Source organism: Canis lupus, chromosome 14 (genome assembly GCF_011100685.1).
Source record: "Canis lupus familiaris isolate Mischka breed German Shepherd chromosome 14, alternate assembly UU_Cfam_GSD_1.0, whole genome shotgun sequence".
Taxonomy (NCBI): domain Eukaryota; kingdom Metazoa; phylum Chordata; class Mammalia; order Carnivora; family Canidae; genus Canis; species Canis lupus.
The window spans coordinates 60440273-60464132 of NC_049235.1; the positions used below are offsets into that span (position 1 = coordinate 60440273).

Here is a 23860-nt window from a genome sequence, read left to right on the forward strand (position 1 = left end):
TAGCATTCCAACCCTCTAGTCAAAGCTCTCGAGGCTAGCTGAGCTCAGCTTGTCCTCATTGGCTAAAAGTCCTTCCAGAACTCTTGCCCAGATATATACGATGTCATGTGATCGGGATGCCCTCTGTCCTCACTGCCCTCCCTGAATTCATAGTTCAGATTTTATCTCGAAAGTCAGGTTTTCATGACTAACTGCAGCAAAAATCAGGTTTTCCTTCCACCGGTTCCCATTCCTCTCTTACAGCCTTTATCACTATTTTAGATACTTGTATACCGGCCTGAATCCCTGACTAGCCACTTCCTTTAGGTCTGAGATGGTATCTCACTGCGGTCTGTTCTGGGAGGAACGAGTTAGTGCTCAATACATGCCTGCTAGATAAATCAACGGTGAGCAGATAGATGGATCAATGAGAAGAACTCTAAATATTAAATCCCAGGAACTCCGTCTGCATCATGAGCTGAGTCATGGTTAACCTTTAGTTTGCATTACTACGTAGAAGATGCCATAATGGGGGCTATCAAATTATGCTGTCCCTTCAAAGAGCCCATCCTGAGCTGTTTTTCCCATCAGCAAGACTGGTTCTGACACTGTGTACACTGCCCATCCAACCAAGGAAGTGTTGTAGTCCTTGGTCCCATGTTGGTCATCTAAAGGATACTTATCCTATGGACTCATCAGTTAGCTCTGCCACAGTGTTGGTAATTTGAGTCCAAAGCCAGCAGATGGCATCTGTCTGTTCAGGAACACATATTCTTAGACTCTTATGTTGGCTGCTAATCTCAGAGGGAGCCACCTTAGCCACTGCTTCTCCCTATGGTGAAAAAAAGGTCACGTTCTTTCTTAATAACTAACAACTCTGTGCTGGGATTTGGCTTTGTGAGTCCCACAGTGCTAACCTGAGGACTCAGGCTTCTAAAAAACTCATTTTATTGTATTCAAGAGTTCAGACCTGTTACCTCGCCAACCACAAGGGAAAAGGAGCCCTGGTGGAGATGAAGGTTGACCCCGGCCCACGGCAGTCCCCAGGAGACAGGCCCTGTGCTCTGGCTCACCCACCAGCGTCGGTTCCCCCACACTCCTCCCTGACAAAACTTTCACAGCCTCCTGGGTTATATCTGAATGACATTTCAGCTTTAACATATTTTATGTAAGTTTATTTCTGGAGACCTGAACGCTACGCTTGTTTCAAACATCGTTATAACATCCTAGAAGTCGTCTCCATCTAGCATGACTCTTCATCAATAGAAGTGATGTGGAATACCACTGCAATCAATTACCAACCGTATGTTAGCATGGAAGCAGCTATTTTAACTAAATATCTGTGTATTTAGATATAAAGATGTCTAGGAGTTTAAAAAATTAAGTAATCCCATGAATGTCATTTTTGGGGGTGAACATTCCATGATATACTGGCTCTCTTAGCAAACTGACAAAAGTGATACAGTGAAATTGAATTCAGTAATTCAGGAGAAAAGTATCTTCAAGTACACACTCACCCACTATGTTTCATATGTGGTGGTTTATCCATTCGCACTGCTAATTTGATTTTTAAGTCAGAGTCCTGGCTATTTTTTGGAACTATCATTCGGTGCAAGTCAGCTGACTTGGAGCTATTAGAAGTTGGGTATAATATCACCTGTAAAAGACAAAAAAGGAAAACATTTAAGTGCACAATACGGTGTCTAAGGGTTGGAATGGAAATCTTTTCTATGTTTTCCTGTTAAAAAGAAGGTATCATGCCCAAATGTGTCTAAACCATTTGACTCCCACCACAACAGATGGGTTTTCAATACAGACTCATTTATCTTTTTGACAAATATGTGTTTTCGTATTATCACATAGCGAGTTTTCTTCCTGTGTCACTTCATAATGAGGTAATAGCACAAAGGCTACAGTTGAATTGACAGTTGAGAAATACTTGTTAAACACCTATTATTTCAAGACTATTCTAAGCTTCTCAGAACAAAAGTTCAGAAAGAACTATCTTTTGAAATTACAGACAGCTTGTTTAAAAAAGTAAAACTAATTATTTTAGGCAGCAAAAATACAACTCATGTTTTAATATTTTCATTGTTAAAGGAAATAAACTCAATTAGAGACGGAAAAAACTGATACCATAGCACATTGTTTTGTTTTAGATCAATACCAAAAAAGGATTTTTCCCTGATGACATGTTTTTAAAACTATAAAGATGATATAATGACTGAAATGAAGTAATTATTTTTAAGAAAACTTCCAAATTACCAAGTGATTATTGCATAACTCTACAGCTTCACGAAGCCAACACAGAAGAACAGCTTACTCTTCAGATATTACATGCCTTATCCAAGCAGACCTCATCTTATTGCATTTCACCTGATTGTTCTTCACAGATGCTGTGTCTTACAAATTGCAAGACTACGGCAACCCTGCGTTGAGCAGGCCTATTGGTGCCCTTCCGCCAACAGCATCTGCTCACCTCTCGTCTGTCACATTTTGATAATTCTCATAATGTCTCAAACTTTTACATTATTGTTATATTTGTTATGGGGATCTGTGATCAGTGAAGAACTGCAATGTTACTACTGTAACTGTTTTTGGGGCATCACGAACCATGCTCACATAAGACACCAAACGTAATCAATAAATGTGTGTTTTTCAACTGTTCTACTAATTGGTTATTATGCTGTATCTCTACAGTCTTCTGTATTTCAGCAATAACACTGAAATTAAGATAATAACCCCAAAATAGCCTCTAAGTGTTCAAGTGACAGGAGGAGTCACACGTCTTTCACTTTAAATCAAAAACTAGCAATCACTAAACTTAGCGAGGACGGCTTGTCAAAAGCCAAGATAGGCTGAAGGCTCAGTCTCTTGGGCCAAGTTGTCATTACAAAGGAAAAACTCTTGAAGGAAATTAAAAGTGGACTCCAGTACTTGCACAAGTGATAAAAAGCCACACAGCTTATTGCTAACATAGAGAAGGTTTTAGTGGTTGGGATAGAAGATCAAATCAACCACAACATCCCCTTAAGCCTCATCCAGAGAAAGACCCTAACTCTCTTCAATTCTATGAAGGCAAAGAGAGGTGAGGAAGCTGCAGAAGGAAAGTCTGAAGCTAGAAGAGGTTGGTTCCTGAGGTTTAAGGAAAGACACTGTCTCCATAACACAGAAGTGCAAGGTGACACAGTCTGTGCTGATGTAGAAGCCACAGCAAGTTACCCAAGATCTAGCTAATTAAAGTGGCTATGCTAAACAACCGATTTTTAACGTACATGCAACAGTCCTATACTAGAAGATGTCATCCTAGACTCCCATAAGCCAGAGAGGAGAAGTCAGTTCCTGGCTACGTAGCATTGAAGGGACAGGATGACTCTTGTTATGAGTAATATAGGTGGTGACTTTAAATTAAAGCTAAAGCTCCTTTACTTACCATTCCAAAAATCCTAGGGTCCTTAAGAATGACACTAAATCTGTCTGTTTGAGCTCTGTAAATGGAATGACGTTGGTAATTGTAAACAGCACATCTGTTTACAACATGGTTTACTGGCTATTTTAAGTCCACTGGAGAGACCTACTGCTAAGAAAAAAAAAAAGATTCCTTTCAGAATATTACTGTGAAGGACAGTGCACCTGGTCACCCAAGAACCCTGACGGAGATGGACAATGAGACTGTTATTTCCATGCTTGCTGACAAAACAGCCGTCCTGCAGCCCATGGATCAAAGAGTGATTTTCACGTTGAAATCTTATGTAGGAAACATATTTTGTAAGGCTAAAGCTGCCATAGATAATGACTACTCTGGTGGAGCTAGGCAAGGTAAATGCAAACCTTCTGGAAAGGATTCACCATTTTAGATGCCATTAAGAAGATGTCAAAATATCAATAGCATCAGGAGTTTAGAAGAAGCTCATTCCAATCCTTCTGGATGACTTTGGGAGGTTTGAAGACGTCAGAGGAAGAAGTAACTACAGATGTGGCGGAAACAGCAAGAGGACCAGAAGTGGAACCCGAAGATGTGACTGAACGACTATTCCTTGAGATACAACACTACTGAAATTAGGCCAGTTAACTACCCTGCCATGGCCTGTGAGTGTTCAAGGGAAAGGCAGAGTGCTGTAATAAATGGCTGCGGTCTCATGATAACACCGAAACAGGTGAGGTGGTACTTCTCCAGGACGGGTAAAGGGATTGGTTTCTTGAGCTGAAGTCTACTCCTGATGAAGATGCCCTGAAGATTGCTGAATTGACAACTAAGGATTTAGAATACTCCACAGACCTAGTTGGCAAAGTAGTGGCAGGGTTTGAGAGGATCGACTCGAATTCTGAAGGAGGCTCTACTGTGTGCAAAATGCTATTAACAGCATTGCGTGCTAGAGAAATCACTTGTGAAAGGAGTCATCAATCAGTAATGGCACACGTCACGTGGTCTTATCAAGTTACCATGGCCGCCCTAACCTTCAGGAACCACCACCCTGATCCGTCAGCAACCCTCGACATCAAGGCAGGATCCTCCACCAACAGAAAGATTACAACCTTCTGAAGGCTCAGGTGATGGTTAGCATTTTTAGTAATACTTATTTTTTAATTAAGGTATGTACTTTTTAAAGACAGTATCATTGCACACATAATACAATACAGTATAAACATAACTTTTATGTACATGGGGAAAGCAGAAAACTCCTGACTCACTTTGCAAGGATATCTGCCTTATTGCAGACCTCTGGAACTAAACTCACACTATCTCCAAGGTATGCCTGTAGGTAACATGATGTATTTTCCCCTCTTTAGTCAGTCATAACATTTATGTAGACACAGCCTATATCCGAGCCTTGATATTTTTTTAATTTTTAATTTTTTTTTGAGTCTTGATATTTTTAAATGAGAGGACTATACTCTGAAGGATAAAGATAGTAAATGCAGTATATATTTTAAGCCACTCTTATTTTATACCAAGGTGAAAAGTAAACAACCCTGAAATCTCTATGTAAATGGGAGAATTCTAAACATGCTCAGGTATGCTAAAACGTTCTCAGAAACAAAACATGGCAACTGAATCTGGCATGATTCACCAAAAAAAAAAAAAAAAAAAATGTCTTCATTTCCATGTATAAGTGAACTATTCACAGAGAAATTTTTAAGCAAAGCTCTTTTTCTCTCTAGGAAAGACAACAGTCATAAAAGCTTCTCAAACTATTCTCAACTTCCAAGTTGTTAAATGCAACTGCTATTTTGAGACTTCTCTCTAGCCTATCCTAAAAGCCACAGCAGAGTTGAATCCAGCGTATCTATACACTTAAGCATATAAAGGCACATCCAGTAACAGATAAAATGGCATTTGTGGTATTTTAAAAAATGATATAGGATTAGTCCTGACGGCTAAAATACCCAATGGAATATTTTACAGATTCTTTCTTAAATGACAGTTAAAAAAAAAAAAAGTGATAATTTCTAGCTTGGACCAGTAGATAAAGCAATGTTATCATCAACTTAGAAGAAGATTCCAAAAAGGAAACAAAGACCAAGACAGCTGCATATCCACTCTCTGAAGGATAGCGGGCATTTCCCTAGAGATTCTGGAAAGCTTTTTCTCTTTCTCCCCACCACACCCTTTTTTCCCCAAAATTTATTTTGGCATGAGCCACCTACAGACTTTATTTGTTTTTAATTCTTCCTTCTATGTTTACAGGATGAGAATATTTAAATGAAAACTTTTGACAATTTTCTCTTTCTCTAAATGCTGATGACATGTTACTAAATTAGGTCCTGAAATAACTAATTGCATCTGATCCACGAATTAAAGATCATGTCCCATTGATTACCATCATTTCTGCCTCATTTTGGTTTCCTAACGGGTACTTGTAAGCGAAGTCAGGGGAAGGGTTTATTGCTTATCTCTGTTCAATGAAACATTTGGGGGCTCATGATGTGGGGACACTCAAAGGTCAAAGATATGGAGGGCTCAGATCCCTCAGGCAGTTCATAGTTTTTTTTTTTTTTTAAGATTTTATTTATTCATTCATGAGAGACCCAGAGAGAGAGGCAGACACACAGGCAGAGGGAGAAGCAGGCTCCATCAGGGAGCCTGATAAGGGACTCGATCCCAGGACCCCGGGGTCATGACCCGAGCAGAAGGCAGCGGCTCAACTGCTGAGCCACCCAGGCGTCCCCATAGTTTCTTATCAGAGCTAAGAGCTTAGATAATATCTGATGACATCTTTTCCTCTTACTGCCCCTCTATCCCTAAGGTGTGCAAGTTTTCTCATTTTGTCAGTCTCTGGGTTTACGCACTATCATTTCTTTGGTGGTTCTGTACTATTACATGTGAAGCTAATTCCCTGGCTTACGTTTCCTCCTTTTGAAAGACCTGGAATTGTCTGTTTCTCGGGACAAACACTGACACATGTAACAAACGGAGGTTGGTACATATGAAATCCATTGTTTCTAAAAGACTGTACCTGGTGGATAAAGCCTGAACTTAGTCTTATCAGTGACTGTGAAACAGTTTCCAGGTCCCCAAACTGCACAAGCATGAAGTGGTCATAGTTCTCTTCGTGATGGTAGCACAGATGGTAACAGACAAGCAGCAATTCCCAATGTGTGGAGCCCAAAGGGCCAGGAGGAATAAAGGACAAAGAAGTTCTTTCTCAGACGCATAACAAGGGACCTAATCAAGAGATCCTGGTTTCAGTGTTGTCAGGGGACAACGTATTATTGCTACGTATTTTCCACTTTACCCCCCCCCCCCCCCAAAGGGACACTTGCTTGTAGCTCTCCTGCATCTGTTCCACTGCTGGGGGTGGACTTGTGCTAGGGCACGGTGGGGAGCGAGGGGAGGTGGAGTCGCAGGTAGTTCACATGAACTTTGGCTCACAGGTCACCAGGAGGCCAAGAGCCAAGTCTGGGCCTGATGCAGATACTGGACTCTGGCCTGCAGGAGACTTTGGGTTGATTCCCTTGAGCTGAAGTGAATGCTCTAATGTAGAAGGAAGGGTAACACAACTATTCTCATTTTTGGCTACAGGGGCGACATACAGCCAGTCATCTGTTCACTAGGACGCATGCTTTCACCAGCACAGAACCGTCGCTAGAAGCAGCGAGTCAGCCAGAGACTATCTTCTAGCTCCTCTTGCAGCTAAGTAGGGACATGAAAATTCTGGCTACTGGAATATGAAGACAGTGGTGTCACTTTGGGGAAAAATGATGAAGATAAATGTAGGCCTCCTTCATCCTTTTTTATTTAATCTACTAGCCAAGTGCAAAGAATTCCAAACTCTAGAAATGAGAAGAAATCCTCATCTCACAGTGAACTGTTAGGCGGGTACTGTTTTGAACTAGTGAAATGTTTGTCATAGTATTTAACACCAGTCCATTAACAGAGTCTGGCTTCCTAGGTCTTCTTTCACAGGTAAGTGCTTAAAAATTTTAAGATAAACAGTTGAACCTCAATAGGACTTAGCATAACAAAATATTTAATCGGTATAAAAATTAATTGGGGGTTCTGTGATATTCCAGGTTAACATCTAAATTAAAACATAGCTCTGGGGATGCCTGGGTGGCTCAGCGGTTGAGCGTCTGCCTTTGGTTCAGGGCATGACCCCAAGGTCCCGGGATCGAGTCCCACATCGGGCTCCCTGCATGGAGCCTGCTTCTCCCTCTGCTTGTGTCTCTGCCTCTCTCTGTGTCTCTCATGAATAAATAAATAAAATCTTAAAAAAGAAAAAAAAAAAAACATAGCTCTGGACAAAATAGTTAGCTTCTATTACTTAGCAAGTAGTCTGTTCTTTGCTATTCATTTCTCTGAACCTTTGGATACACATTTCTGCTTCTAGTTTATTTTTGTCACCAACATTTTAAATGTCTTGTCACTTAGCATGACACATTTTATGATTCCTTATCTTAAATATAAAACCAATGTATCTTCTTCATAATAAAATGTCACATTACTTGCCATCTTTGCTGAGGTGTAATGAAAAACACAAATTTTTTTAGGCTTTGTTTAAAATTCTGTCAAATTTAATACACAGCAAAAAAACCCTTAAGAATGAAGTATAAATATACGTATATACATAATGTTTAGAGTATTATAAGGTTCATGGGATCTTTATATTTATACAAGCTGACACTTCCACATTGTTCACCTCCTATTAAGGTATATTGAAGCCAAACCATGTGTGTTTGTGTACATTTTGCATTAGTTGAACCTTGTGACCTATCCATTTAAGGTCTTCTAAACTTCTACACCATTTCAACAAAGGTCTGAAAAATGTAAAAACTTAGAGGAGAAAAAAAATCTAGAGTGAGAGGAAGCTAGATAGGCCCTGGGGCTAGATAAACAATTCATTACCCTTTTCTATAAATATCTGTTAGCCTAGAGGAAGAAAAAAGAGTATGTGACTATAATAATTGCATTTTAATATTAAATTAAAACTGAGATACACAGTTGATAGAATTCTAGCTCAAAGATGGGTGCAACCAGCAATTCTGGAAGCAATCAGGACAGAATGTGTAGGGAAATCACTTCCATTTGGATGACTAGGAGCACCCAAGAATTACAAGGCAAAAAAAGACATGGGAAGGAAACAGAGACAAAGACCTGAGGCTGCTGGAACTAAGCCACCCTAAGGGTGGCACTCTAGAAAAGGGCTTGCAATCCTGTGCTAATACTCCCACTACTGCCTTTGGTTCTCAAGCCCTTCCCCAAGCTTAGTTGGTCAGCTCTTTCTTGGTTCCCTGACCCATCCCCGTCAGCTCCCATGGCTGGCCCTCCAAAGGACTTCAATCAATACAAATGCTCATTAGATCTTCCACCGTGTCAATTCTCTATCTCGGCAAGAGGTAAGGAGAACACCAACAGAAACATGAGAAGGTGCCCAACATCACGAGTCGAGTCGTCGAGCAAATGCAAATCAAGACCACAATGAGATGACACCTCACACCAGTCAGAGGGGCTTAGGCTCAAGAAAGACACAAAGTAAGTCTTGGTGAGGATGTGGAGAAGGGAAAGCTGATGCACTGTGAACGTAAACTGGTGCAACCACTGTGGAAAAGAGGCCTGGAGGCTCCTCAAAAAAGAAAAAAACAGAATTATCATATGATCTAGTAATTCTGCTACTGGGCATTTACCCAAAGAAACAAAATACTGGGACGCCTGGGTGGCTCCGCGGTTGAGCGCCTGCCTCCAGCTCAGGCCGTGACCCCGGGGTCCCGGGATCGAGTCCCGCATCAGGCTCCCTGCAGGGAGCCTGCTTCTTCTTCCTCTGCCTGTGTCTCTGCCTCTCTCTCTCTGGGCCTCTCATGAATAAATAAAATCTTAAAAAAAAAAAAAAGAAAAGAAAAATACTAATTCAGGAAGATAGACATACCCCCTAAATTTCTTGCTGCATTATTTGTAATAGCCCATATATGAAGGCCACCCCAGGCCACCCCACCTCTGTCCATCAACAGATGAAGATGTGGTGTATAAACAGAACAGAATGTTACTCAGTCATAAAAAAGAATGAGATCTCGCCATTTAAGACAATGTGGGTAGACCCAAAACCATTTACCTTAAGTGAAATAAATCAGAGAAAGATAAATGCCAAATGACTTCACTTATATGTAGAACCAAAAAACAAAGTAACAGAAAAAACTCAAACTCTAAAAATCAGAGAACTGGTAGTTGCCACGGGGTGGTGGACAGGGATCTGGGCAGAGTAAGGGAAGGGGGTTAAGAGGTACAAACTCCCAGTTATAGAATATGTGACAGAGAGAAAAAGTAGAGCAAAAAGAATATAGTCAAAAAAAAATTTTTTTTTTTTAAAAGAAGGCAAAAAAAACACTAACTTCTGACGACTAGGAAGAGAATTGTATAACTGAGACCAGAGGCCAAGGAGGCAGAAAGAGCAGAATGCGATATGCTGTATTCAAGGTGGACAGTGTTTTGGGGAGTAGGAAGTGGCCACCAGTGCCAAGGGGCCAAGGGGCCGTTAAGCACAGTAACAGTGGAAGGGGAACTGCTTGGTTCAACGGGGAAATCACTTAAGATCTCAGCACGGTACGTGCGGCCAGACTAGGATGGCTTCAAGCACGACAACCTCTCCGAGGACTGCAGGCACCTCGCTGCCGTCTTCAGGGATGAGGCAGGCAGGCTGGAGGAGCGCTGTCTGCCTAGGCTGGGGTATCACGGCGGGGAGGCGGGCAGGTAGGGACGGGACGCTGCGCGGGAGGCCAGGCGTCGCTGTGAACAGGTGCGCTGAGCTGAGGCGGCTCCGGTCCACGCCGCGGCGTGGCGTCCGGCCTCCGACGAAGACGAACTGCCCTTAGGAACACATCGTGGAAGCAGAGGAAGCCCGTACAAGTGCTATTAGCTGGAATCACGCTCCCATCCGTGCCTGGAAATCCCTTCCACCGACAATCGACAACCGGTGTCCTTGAGCCCCGGAGCCCTTTGGGGACGCGGGCGAGGGAGCACGTCGGGTCAGCAGCTACGAGAGGCCTTGACTCCCCGGGTTCAGCCCACACGCTTCTATCTTTGTCCTTCAAACGACGGGGTTTTGTACTCCCGCTAGGATCACAGCGAGAACCCTTCACGTAGAGGGCCCTTCCTGGAGCTACGGGGAGACCAGCTGAACTTACGTCGTCGCAGCAAATCTGGAGGTGCCCAGCTGGTGGCGAGCAGCGTCCCCCCCAGGACCGAGCCTCTGCATTCTCAGCATGCAGGAAGGAGGAGTCAGGGGCTGCCCTGAGACCATCTACCTCCTTGGCACCATCTTCCCGGGTTCCAGGACGCTGGAGGTTGCTCCGTCCACAGCAGCTCCCCTCGTTTCAGTATCAGGGCTTCCTGCCCCCCTTAGCTGAAACAAGAACACCTGCGCCTCTCACCGGCACAAAGCTCTTTTGTGCACGGAGAGATTAGCCCTAAGTCTTCCGTCAACCTTATTGCCTACGCTAAATCCAGTTCCCTTTATTTTCAGAGTTGGAAAGAATCCTGGAATTTACAATATGGAACTGATCAAAGTCCCAACCCCTTACCAAATGTGTACTTGGCCTGACGCAGAACCACCCAACTCCTTTCTTCCGTGTAGAACTTTTAAAAGAAGGTCCTTTTCAAATAAAACAGCACAAGAAAAAACATTATCTTGATTCGGTACTTTTTCCTGACGTTGTTATAAGATAGAGATGAACAACCTTGTTGTCTGCACGCTGGGGGCTGGGGAGAGGGCATGGGCAAGAAAAGCCAAGGTATATGGATTCTTCCTGAATCTTCTCTGAAATCTCTGCTTGATAATGAACCACTCTACGAAGGGACTCGTCAAATGCTTTCAGCAGACCACACTCCCCGAAGGCAGAAGCTACGTCATCGGGGGCTTCCACATTAATCTGAGCCCCCATCTTCACCACGAGTCCCCCTTCCTAGCCTGCAGGACACACCTACCAAGTACTTGCTGGTTGGCTGACTAGACAGATAGATGCTCAGGGAAATTAGAAATAAAAATGCAAACCTAAAATTGATGCTTGGCTGGGGTCAAAGGAGAAAAAGGTCTGTCAAACCAGGTAACAGAAAATGACAGCAGTAATTCTGAAGGCCAGGATGCCAGTCCTTAAAACTTTATAACACTGTCCTCTTTCCATTCCTGGACCACGATAAGTAGAAGCAGCTTCCCCAAGATGCCTCCATGTCATCTCCAGAAACGGTGAGTAGGTTACCTTGTGTGGCAAAGCAGCAGGTGGAATTCAGATCACGAATTAGCAACCTGAGACTAGGAAGATGATGGCAGGTCACCCGGGGGGAAGGCAGCTAGCAGAGTTCCCAGGGGAGTGGAAAGCCGGAGAGCCCGTGTCCGAGCCGCGAGACTCAGAAACACTCAACTGGCCAGTGAGGTCTTTAAACGTGGAAAGGAGCCGCGAGCCAAAGAATACAGTCTCTAGAAGCTGAAAAGGTGAAAACAAATTGCCCTCTCCCTTAGATCCTCCGGAAAGGACCTCCAGTCTGCCAACATGCCGACTTTAGCTCAGAGGTTCATTTTGGATTTCCAACCTCCAGGGCTGTACGATGACAAATTTGTCATGTTTTTGGCAATTTGTGAAAGTCACAGCAGGGAACGAATACAGACAATAAAGGCTGAGATTTGATCATAAAAACACTCAATGTGGACATCTAATTAAAAAAAAAAAAGAACACTAAATTTACCTTTCAAATTGCTTCTGCCCAGTGTGTGATGGACAGATTCTTTACGTACAGACTTCTATCAGTAGCTTTGATTATTTTAACGAGAGGTTTTTGTGTGTGATTACTTCTCTCACATTCCTGAAGCATTCTGCTTATATGAAATCTTTTGAAGTCTTTTCTTTTTCTTTCTTTTCTTTTTTAAAAAATTTTTGTTAAAGTTTTGACTTCTCCTATCCTGTATTTTTTTTTTAATGATTAATAATTAGACTGGTTACTTTGGTTACTAGAATGAAGACCATCATGCATCTGTTTCTAACAAATTTAAAGTTTCATATACTCAAACAATCAAGAATTATCTCCTCTATTATAATGTCTTTCTTGAAGATTTTGAAAGACACAGTCAAGGCTGTCACTATATACTTTATGGCTCAATTAAAGATATTGGCCTTTATTCATCTTCATACATCATTTTTATTGCTTGTAAGGTATCGATTTCATACTTCTCCTTGGATGGAGCAATATATTCCATCAGAGCTACATTTGTGTTTTTTAAGACTTATCTGGACAGAAAAGCATCATTATTATTCTTAATCTATTCCCCTTGACCATAAATTATGAATAGCAGTAACCTTTATATTTCTTACCAATACAGTTTCTATTAGAGGACACTGCATGAGTAGCTTTATCACGGTTTCTTTTTACTAGTCTGGTTATAATAATGCCTGGCATTTATAAAGAACCTTTCAACCGAATGCCTCAAAGTGCTTTGTGGAATTTAAATTAATTCTCACAATCACCCTTAAAAGATACGCATTACTCTTGTTATGTAAATAATTTGACACTGAAGTTAAATGAATAATACCTAAGGAAAATTACTTCAGGATAACAACGGACACCTTCAATGTTACATCCCCCTCCTCAATCCGACAAATTATTCCCTTAATTATTTCACAAACATGATAGTAACTGACGTGGCTTTGTTCTTGTTGGGTTACTAAATGCTGTGAGAGCATGTATGCATTTATCTATTAAGTACTGTAAGAATTTTTAGAGCCAAGTCAGTTTTATTTCTGTTAGTCCAGAACATACCACAGTAGGATGGGAAGAGAAAGTTACAGACTATGTCTAAACCTGGGTGACTGGAGCTGCATCCTTAAATATAGTTGATATACATTCAATATAGGGTAAGATAGAGGGTGGTAGGGAATGAAAGGGCAGAGAATGAGAAGTTAGAGACTTGTCCATCTGTCCTAATGGCTACAAAGCCAATACCAGAATCAGTGTCTTCTGGAAGCAGGGTTTAAAACTTCTCAGTTTCTGGTGCTAAACAACTAATCTGAATCTTTTACCTTTTACCTAAAGAATTTGTTTTTGACTCGAACACTACAGATAATAGCTGGCAGGGAATAGAAGTACTTAGCTTTTTCAGTACCAGTGCTAAAGACCATGAAGACGAATGTTCTTAAGTGTCTCTGAATAGCTCCAAGATGCATAAGAACCTCTTTTCTTAAGGCAGCAACTGTTAAGAGGAGGTTAGGCATGGACTCGAGGATGTTCTAACCTGCTTCTTCCATGTATTATAAGACATGGGCTGAACATACTAGAACCTCACTCCTCCTGAAGGGTCTAAGCCAGACATTATTCTGCAATTGTTTCGGTTTATCACTTGGTTGGGAAGCTCAGGCTTTCAAAATATGAGTTACTCTACTGTCTACAGTAGGAGAAATGAAACTGAATTAGGCAAAGTTTAAGAGACTCATTTGTTCATTCATCTTCCTAGCATTAATTGGACAGATATTGTAGGTCAGAAACTATTAGATGTTGGTGACATCATAGTATGTCCTATGCCTCATCTTCAATAGGAAATGGAAATATACTATTGTAAGTTTTATACACTATACGTAGTTTCATAATACTACTTGAAGTTAGGCTGTGATGAGTTAAAGCAAGACCTAGAATAAGTTACTAAGTCAACTAAGAAAAAAATGGAATCATAAAAACATTCAATTATTCTAAAGAAGAGAAAAAGGGAATAAAAATCATGAGAGACAGAGAACAAATAAGCTAAATGACAGATTTAAACTTACTAATGATTAAAAGATTTCCAGATTGAATAAAAAATAGGGACCCAATTATACATTGTTTAAATAAATATATTTTAAAAGTAAAGAAATAGATTAAAGGATGGAAAAAGACATAATATGCTAATACTTGTTTAAAAAAATCAGATGCCTAAGATAAAGTAGATTTTAAAGCAAAGTATATTAAAAGGGATAAGAAAGGTCATTTAATAATGACAAAGCAGTCAATTAATTAAAGGGATATGGAGATGATTAATATGTATGCACCTAGCAAGAGATCTTCAAGATACAAGAAGCAAAAAAAAAAGGGGGGGGAGGCGGACACCTGGGTGGCTCAGCGGTTGAGCATTTGCCTTTGGCTCAGGTCATGACCCTGGGTCCCGGGATCGAGTCCCACGTCGGGCTCCCTGCATGGAGCCTGCTTCTCCCTCTGCTTGTGTCTCTGCCTCTCTCTGTGTATCTCTCGTGAAATAAATAAAATACTTACAATAAAAAAGGCGGAAAATGATAGAACAAACCCAAAATTATACTCAGAAATTAATACGAATTTCTCAAAAATTGCTAAAAACAAGTAGATAGAAAACTAGTAAGAATATGGCAGATCTGAATAATAATTTGAACTATTTGACTTTTCTGAAACACCCTATTAAGCAGTGGAGGAATACACAGTCTTTATAAATGCATGTGGAACATTCACCAGATGGAGCATATTGTGAGTGATAAACTAAGCTTCGGTAAATTTTAAAAGGATCAAAGTTCTTTAAGTATATTCTCTAATCATAACAGACTTCAATTAGAAATCACTAACAGAACTCTAAAAAACTCTAAAATAACATGGAAACTAAATAAAACATGCTTAATAACCTACAGCCAAAGGGAAAAATAATCAAAATAAAACTTAGTATTTTCAAAATGATAAAAATGAAAAAAAAAAGATAAAAATTTGTGGGATGCCACTAATGCAATAATTAGGGGATGAGTATTTATAGCACCAAATACCTAGTTTAGAAAAAACAGAATTTTCTCAAACCAATGCCTTCTGCTTTTAAGAAACAGAAAAAGTATTACAAATTAAACCCAAGATACAAAAGAAATAAAAAATATCACAGCCCAAACAAATAAAAATTAGCAAGAAGACTTGATCAACTTGATGAAGGTATCTACCAAAAAACCCTACAGCTAATATTGTACTTAATGTTGAAGAAAGACTAGATGCTTTCCCCAAAAGATTGGGAATAAGACAAGGATGTCCATGTTCACTACTTCTGTTCAACACTGTATTGGAGGTTCTAGTAAGTACAATAAGGCAACCAAAAGAAATAAAAGCCATCTAGGTTAGAAAGAAAAAACAGTATTTTAGATAACAATATTATATATAGAAAAACAATCTACAAAATGCTACTGCAACTAATGAGTTTAGCAATGCTGCAAGATAGAAGATCAATATAGAAAAGTCATCTGTCAATATACTAGCAATGTCTAATTTAAAAATTAAAGCAAAATGACACCATCTACAATAGTGTCAAAAATATGAAATACTCAAGGACAGATCAGACAAAAAAATGCAACATCTTGCTGTGAGGAATGAAGTAAGACCTAAAGAAAGGGAGGGATATACTATATTTATTTATGGGTCAAAACCCACACTATTGATCAATTCTCAAAGTGACTTAAAGATTCAATGAAATCACAGTCAAAATAACACTGTTTTTTATAGAAAGCTACAAACTGATATTAAAATTCATAGGATAAAAAAAAATAAAATTCACAGGATAAAGTAAAGTCAAAAGAACTGGAAAATAAAAAACAAAATTGGAGAACCACCAGTACCTGATATGACAGACTTAGGATTAAGCTCATCAGAGCAGTGCACTGTTGACATTAAGAGAGCAGATCAATGGAAGACTAGAGAATCTGGAAATAGACCCACAGATCCATATACGATTGATCTGCAACAAAAATGCTAAGGAAATTCAGTGAAGAAAGTCTTTTCAATAAAAAGCACTAGGACACCCAGATATTCATCTATCAAAAACGTGGACTTTGATCTATACATTGCTCTAGATATAAAACAATTAACTGGAAGTGGGTTAAAGACCTAAATGTAAAAATATAAAAATATAAAACTTCTAGAAGAAAACAGAAGAGAATTCTGACCTTGGGCTAGGCAAAGATTTCTTAGAGCACCAAAGGCATCAGCCATAAAAACAAATTCACAAATTGGATTTCATCAGAATTAAAAAAAACTCTTGCTCTCTGAAAACACTCTTTAACAGAATGAAAAGACAAACCACAGAACTAAGAGAATATTTACAAATCATATCTTTGATGAAGGAGATGTAAACATTTTATTATGGTCTCTCTAGACTCAAGAAAAACAAACAACTCAATAAAAGTTGGGGATTCACTGGGGCAGTTGGGTGGCTCAGTTGAACGTCCAACTCTTGATTTCAGCTCAGTCATGATCTCAGGGTTGTGAAATCGAGCCCTGGGTCAGGCTCTGTGCTCGGTGTGGAGCCTGCTTAAAATTCTCTCTTCCTCTCTCTCTGCCCCTGCCCCAAGTTCACGCATGCATGCTATAAAAAGAAGAAAAACGTTGGGGATTCATCAAAGATGATGTATGGATGACAAGCATGCAAAAAGATGTTCAGCATGATTACATTAGTTGTTAGAATTAAAATCATAATGAAGTAACACCACACCTACTAGAAATACGAGATACATATTAGGTACATATCTGCTCCCTCTGGGAGGGGGGCAGACCTCTGTCCTCACAGGGAAACGGAAACGTCAACCTCTGCTAATACCATCACCCACGTGGACCCACCGAGGATGCCTATTTACAACCTGTCCACCCTCTTGAATGTGAGCAAGTAAGAAAACAGTGAGGAAGCCAGTCAACTCCTGAGGTAAAGTCTGAGCCACAGCCACTAACAACAGAAGTAATCGGAGGCTCCCATCCTTCGAAGGCAGACTCCATGTCTTCTCTAACTCTTCACAGCATGTGACCAATGAGCCAGACATAATTAAATGCAGCTAGAAAAAGTATTTAGAGAGAATCTGTGCCACGCATGAATTATCTGTGGCCCTGCACCTGTCTGTGGTCCTGCCTCTGGTCACTGGGATGGTTCCTAGGACAGGACAGCAGAGTCCTGTGAGGAACAGCGACAGGAACAGCTTAAGGAAGGAAGGAGATCTTTTCTATGATTTTTAGTTTCAGGAAAGCTAAACTACTTGCTAAAATTACCAAAATTAAGGTCCACAGTAGAGAGTAGTTGAATTAGGCATATGAAATGCAAATGAGTCTACCTTCCACCTTGCAGTAGAGGACGTTACTTCGCTGGCCATAGTCGCAGCCATCCAGTGCTGGCAATTTCAATAAAACTGGATATTAAGTTCTACTTTCAAAGCGAAGAAAAATACCTATTATAATTTTGCTAGCAGCTTCTCTAGTGCTGATTCATATGTAGGTGAATCAAATTAATATCATTCTGGAAACTTCTTTTTAATACTCAAATATAAACTTTGACTGTTTGAATGAAGGAAAAAGTCCTAAAGTCATTTTTATTAACTGTGTATTTATTTCTGAAAAATCCAAATTCTTACTCAAAACATCTGTAGTCTACTTCTAATTTATTACTTTGTATGTTGAAACCAGAAGTTCTATGATGACTGTGTATAAACCAGGCAATTGGAGAAATGTTCAAGCTCGATGTGTTCTAACTAGTTACGTAAGCAATGTCCAATTAGATATGCTAAGTTTGGCTAAAATAATTAAGGTACCTCCTGAAAGTTTTAACATTAATGAAGAACTTACAGAGCATTCAGCTCAACCAAAACTGCACAAATGAGAAAAATAGAAAAGGATATACTCCAGAAGAACTAGAGAAGCAAGAAAGAGAAAAGAAGACTGACGAGTTTAATTAGAGTTCCTGACAGTATTTCTCTAAGATGACAGACCTTTCAACACACCCCCCTATCACTCCTCTCACCAAGTTTCAAGACCAAAAATCATGCATATTCTGCTCTTCAGATAAATTTCCTTTGGATGCTTCATAAAGCAAACTGAAGAAACAACTCAATGGAAAAGGCAAATATAAAAGCTAATTTTTACTTGCTACACTATTACAAGCTGCTTGAGAGATAATAGTTCCTTTTAATGGAGTAATCCATTCAGCAATTCTAATTTATCTTAATATTTAAAATGTATCTGAAATTAACCACCAGCTGCTGTTTCCACATAGTATTTGTATTTGTGAAACAGGCATGATGACTGGCGCTGTGAATTATGAAGTACGAACATCTCAAGAAATGTTAAATAGAAGTACTGATACTCAAATAGAAAGAAAAAAGTGAGAGAAATACACAAAATGAAAATCTTAATCTCAAGAATATTAGTACTTCAAAATGTGGATCTAAGAGGGAAGCAAACTGTTAAGTCTTTAGCTATGTTGAAATATTATGTAATCGAATTGGAAGAAAGGTGATCTGGCTCCAGCGCATCATAAAGGAAAACAGGTTCCTTGTAGGAGTCTCCATCCTCAGAGAGGCAGAAGAACCAGCAGCCCTCTGTGGACACTCACGATGTGGTCCCAGGGCCATCGACTCCAAGTGTATGAATAGACAGCAGGCTCTTTTCCTAACAATGGTTAGAGTGTCTTTACAACAATGCTTCTAAAACTTAAAAAGTCACATGGGCAGAAACTTTAGATATTTATTTTGGGGGCATCTGGATGGCTCCACTGGTTAAGCATCTGGCTCTCAGTTTAGGCTCATGGCATGATCTCAGTGTCCTGGGATTGATTGAGCCCCAGGTCAGGGTCCACGGGGAGTTGCCTTGAGGATCCTCTCTCTCCCTCTGCCCATGTTCTCTCTTTCTCAAAATAAATGAAAAAATAAAAAAATAATAAAAATTCATTTTGCACTTAAGAATACCATTCAGCAAGTTTAAAAGTTACTAAGTGCAAGAATTCATTCTGATGGACTCAATGGAAACTGCTGTCTGCAGATAAATGTGTGACGTATGTAGATTTTTTACATGGTTAGGTGAAGCAAGCTTTGCTTTTAAAGTTGTTGGGACAAAATCATCTTGAAAATTTTGTTTTTATTTGGGCATGTTGACACATAATGTTGCATTGGTTTTAGGTGTACAAACATAGTGATTTGACAAGCTGACACCTTATGCTGCGCTCACCATAAGCATAGCTACCATCTGTCACCATTCAGCACTATTACGATGTCATTGATGAACTGTATGCTTTCGGGGCTGGACTGGTCAACTATCTGCCTGCGAGGACAAGCCCGTAATATGGAAAATTTCCTGTTCTGCCTCCAGGTATTCCCAAGGCCCCTGGTGGAGGGCTGGCCACTCATTCGGATGAAAAATCTCCATATGCCACCTGCATTTCCATAAATAGGTATTTGCACCTGCCACCTACAAACAAAATCTGCCGCCAAGCACTTGCCAAAGAACATAACTTTCAACTGCCCAATGCCTACATTTGAACCGCCATTTTACAAAACTATATGCTATACAGATTGTTTTCTTACCCCTATGACTTACTAGTTCTCAACCTTGGCTGTTCAGTGGTACTGTTTGTGCCAGTGCTTCTCAACCTTATGCACACATACTATCTCCTGAGAGGTCTGGACTCACCTCAAACCGACCAAAACAAAAGTATGAGCTCACAGCTTGAGTCTCTTCCTGCACTCTCTCCCTAAAGGGGTTCTGATGTGCACAAGAGGTGAGAAGCACTGTCACATATAAAAGCATAGCCAGAGGTACTGTAATAGGATGCAAATCATGGCCTAAAGTGATATGAAATGTATTCATGACCTATGCATAAAATGACATTAGCTTAAATAAAAGCTGGTTCCCACTTTAAGCCATGAAATTCAACTGGCCCACACTCAGATGGTAATTTGGAAAAGACTGCCACACTTCTTCACCTCATCGGGTGTACTATTTAATGATGTAGAACACAGGTGTTGCTGTCAGAACACCTGGTTCCAATACGGACTCCCACACTTGTTGAGTGCTCTTAATCAGATTCTTACTTTTCTGTCTCAACAGGCAGTGTTACTACCATTCTCAAAAAGGATTCAATGGGGCGAAGGGCCTGATTTCTTTCCCTTGCATTTAAGTTTCACCTATGTTACTGCATGAATTAATAATTTATTTCTTTTTAGCACTGAATAGAATTTTGCAGATGTACCAGTTTGCTTATCCATTCCTCTGCTCAAGGACACCTTACTGCTTCCAGTTTTTTTAGTGATTATGAAGAAAGCTGTTATAAACATTCCCATACAGATATTTATTTACCAATAAACCCTTGGGTAAATACCTAAGAGGGCAACTGCTGGGTGATATGGCATGCCTGTTTCACTTAAAAAATAAGAAAACTGCCTCTATGCAAGATTCAACGAGGGTGCTAATCATGAGTTGTATTTTAGAAATATTTGGTTTGAGACAACTGTTAAATGCAACTAGAAATACCAAGTATGCAGGCTGGATATATAAACTGAAGCTCCAAGTAAGAAAATCTTAAAAATTGGAAGTCAATAACACATATATGATAATTATAATCATGGAACCTACTCAGATCATTAGTATAGTTCAATGGATCTCTAAGTAGGTGATTCCGCACACCTCCCAGGGGACAGTTAGCAGTGTTTAGAGACACTGCTGAGCGTCCTGACATAAGGCTGGGTGAACTACTGGCATCTGACTGGAGGTAGGGATGCTGCTAAACAGAAAGTGTACAGAGAAGTTTCTGACTACAAAGCATTTTCCTGCTCAAAATACCAATAGTGTGGGGTTCAGAAACTGGTACAGAAACAACAGTGGTCTTGTATAAAGGGAGTGAGGAACACTAGGTAGGCCCTTCTCAGACATACAACTGACTGGAAAACACACCAATCGCATACTCAATTTAGAAACTGCTTAAACATATATATGTTTAAGAAATGAATTAAAATTCAGCAGAGAAATGAATTAAAAATATCTAAAGAATTACAGTATAGCATTAGACTTAAAATGGCTGCTATTAGTGAAAAATAGTTACAATAAGGACATAGGGCAAAATTAATGTAATAGTTTAAATGAAAAATCCTGATTCATAAATCCGTAAGACCATCTGTAGTTTCCAGGGCTCTTGTGTGAGATCATGACACCTGTACACGTTTGTTCAATGAGTAGGTGCGCAGACACGCAAGCACGTGAATGAATGGTATGGCTTAGCTCTAGGTTTTAACAAATACATGTTAACAAGGAAACAGAAGACAAAAACCGGAATGTGGGAATGCTGATCCTCAATTTCTGGAGTGTGGGGACAGACTCATAAAATCCCTAAAAATGGAAAAACTCTAAAGGAGACAGAAGAGGAGAAAGATTGGAAATGGATAAAAATCCCAACTTTGAGGGAAAAAACTCCAATATACCCAACAATCCAAGTATCCTTGAACATCTAGCATCACACAAGCTGTCAATCATCATCACCAGAGATTTTCAGGTGAGATTTCTGCAGGCTTTAATCTCTGGCAAACACCTATGAAGTCAGCCTTCAGGCCTAAGAGAGACCATGTTACAGAAGAGGACCCTACAGTCCCCCGACGAGAGCACGTCTACTTCATAGATGAGACTGCAGAAAATCTTTCACATAGAGAGGTGCTAAGATCACAAATCTACCCGAATCTTAATGCTTTTAACTCCCAGAAGAAGCTGAGTATAGTAGAAAGATACTGGAATTAGAGAATAAGTATATTCTAGGTACAAAGTGCAGGAAAAAAATCTCAATGTTACAAGATGCGTGAAAAAGACCTTCTCACAGGGAAAGTGGGAGAGAAGCAGATTTAGATATTCTGTTATCCGTCTAATCACAAAGGACTTAAACTGAGGACTTCAAATATCATGATGCCGCGTTTAACTCACGGACAGAAATGTTTAAGTGAGACTGATCTCTCACGAGGAAGGACACACAAGTTGGTGTCTACCATTCACATGGGCCCCTGACTGTGATCCTGTAAACGACCTTTACGTACCCAAAGCCCATCACAATGCTTTCTGTGTTATTCACAATTACATCTAATAAATTGGAGCTGTAATCTGGGCTCGTGGAAGATGACAAATTATTTTACAGATCACAAATAAATTATTTTATGTAGTTTATAAACAGAAAGTTTACACACTACATACTGCGCCACATTAACTGTGAATTGAAAGAAGTAAAAATTATGTGACCTCAAACACACAGCACGGACCAGGACTCACCCTTCCCAGTTCTTTATCTTCAAGGGCCAGGACCCCAGTGCTTTCTGTGAAGAGTTTTACTTTGACCACAGGCCGAGGATGAGTGGTGGTGAAATCACCTTGAGTTCCCCATCTGTAATGAAGTAACAAAGATTTTCTTTAAAATGCAGCATTAAATTTTTTTTTTTTTTTTACAGACAGGTGTATCTCCTTAGGAGGCTCATGAAGCAACACAGAGTCTTTGGTGGCTCAATGAGATTTTCAACTTCGCTTTTGTTTCTGACAGATGGCACAGTCAAGAGGAGAAACAACAATAAGTTTTACAGCTTGTAATAATTCCAAAGCTGTTCTAGAAATGAGCACGTTAGAGTATAAAAGACTGTGCAGTGAGAATTTAGGTTAAGGTAAAGCCTTCTATAAGTAGCCACTGAAACCTATTATTCATTCAAATACAAAATATAACTCCATTTTTACAGATGCCTAGAGGGAAATCGCTAAAACTTTGTTTATAGGAGATAGTTTTGCAGAAAACTATTTTTTTTTTTTTTGGATGCTAAACACTTTCCCATCACTTCTTGGAAAGTCTTTACTAGATGTTTTATATTTTTAAAAGTGGAGGTAATTATCTCAAGTCTATTACTTTATATGATTTTTTAAAGCTTCTGTCAAAAGGAAAGAAATAATCATTATAAAAATATGAACGTTTTGCAGTTAATTTCCCAATACACTCTCCTAGGAATGCAGTAAGTCTGTCGACATCTGGCTTTTCAAATCATTATAACAAAATAACATTTTTCTTGGCTTATCTCTTAATTAGTAGCATCTCAGCTTTACCACACACCAATTCATCCCAGCATATTTACAAACTCAACTGGTGCACACCTGATATTAAAGAATCTTATCAATATTTCTCATAACTCTGAGATCACAGGCATGAGATGCAGCACAGCAGGAAGGAAATGCCTTTGAGAAAAACACATGAAAGTGAGATTTAACAAAATTCCTGCTACAAATAACTTGCCATATAAAAATACTGATTTTCTGAAATTGTTTTAAAAAAAACCCAAACTTACTCTTTGGAAGGGATTATCTAAACTTTGTCTTATAAACCATATTCAGAAAGCTTGGGAAATGAAAAAAAAATGGAGAAAGTCTAATAAAAACTGAGTAACTGTGAGGTCTTCCTCTCTGACCACAGCAGTGGTAACACCATAGTGTGTGTATAGTAAAGCAGAGGCCATTTCAATGACCAAAGAAACTAGTATCCGGATGCAATCTGTTCCCCTGAAATTAAAGTCATACACTAGAGGGAAAAGAGATATTCAATTAGGATGGAAAAGCAGCTTAATTTTTATTTTAGACTTGTAGAAAGTGGTTACCAAATAATTTTTGCCATTTCCT

General features: G+C 39.6%; 1 protein-coding gene across 25 annotated transcripts in view; it reads right to left on the bottom strand.

Annotated features, from left to right (window-relative positions):
- Positions 1-23860, bottom strand: part of CADPS2 (calcium dependent secretion activator 2) — a 452803-nt gene that overhangs the window by 196076 nt on the left and 232867 nt on the right. For all 25 annotated transcript variants that reach the window (XR_005369828.1, XM_038557504.1, XM_038557491.1 and 22 more), the window contains exons 7-8: positions 22481-22592; positions 1497-1636 (exon numbers count right to left, since the gene is read on the bottom strand). Coding sequence is in view for 24 of the 25 variants with exons in the window: in XM_038557504.1 (XP_038413432.1) it covers positions 1497-1636; positions 22481-22592 (252 nt within the window). In the remaining variant the exon portion in view is untranslated. The remainder of the gene's footprint in view (positions 1-1496; positions 1637-22480; positions 22593-23860) is intronic.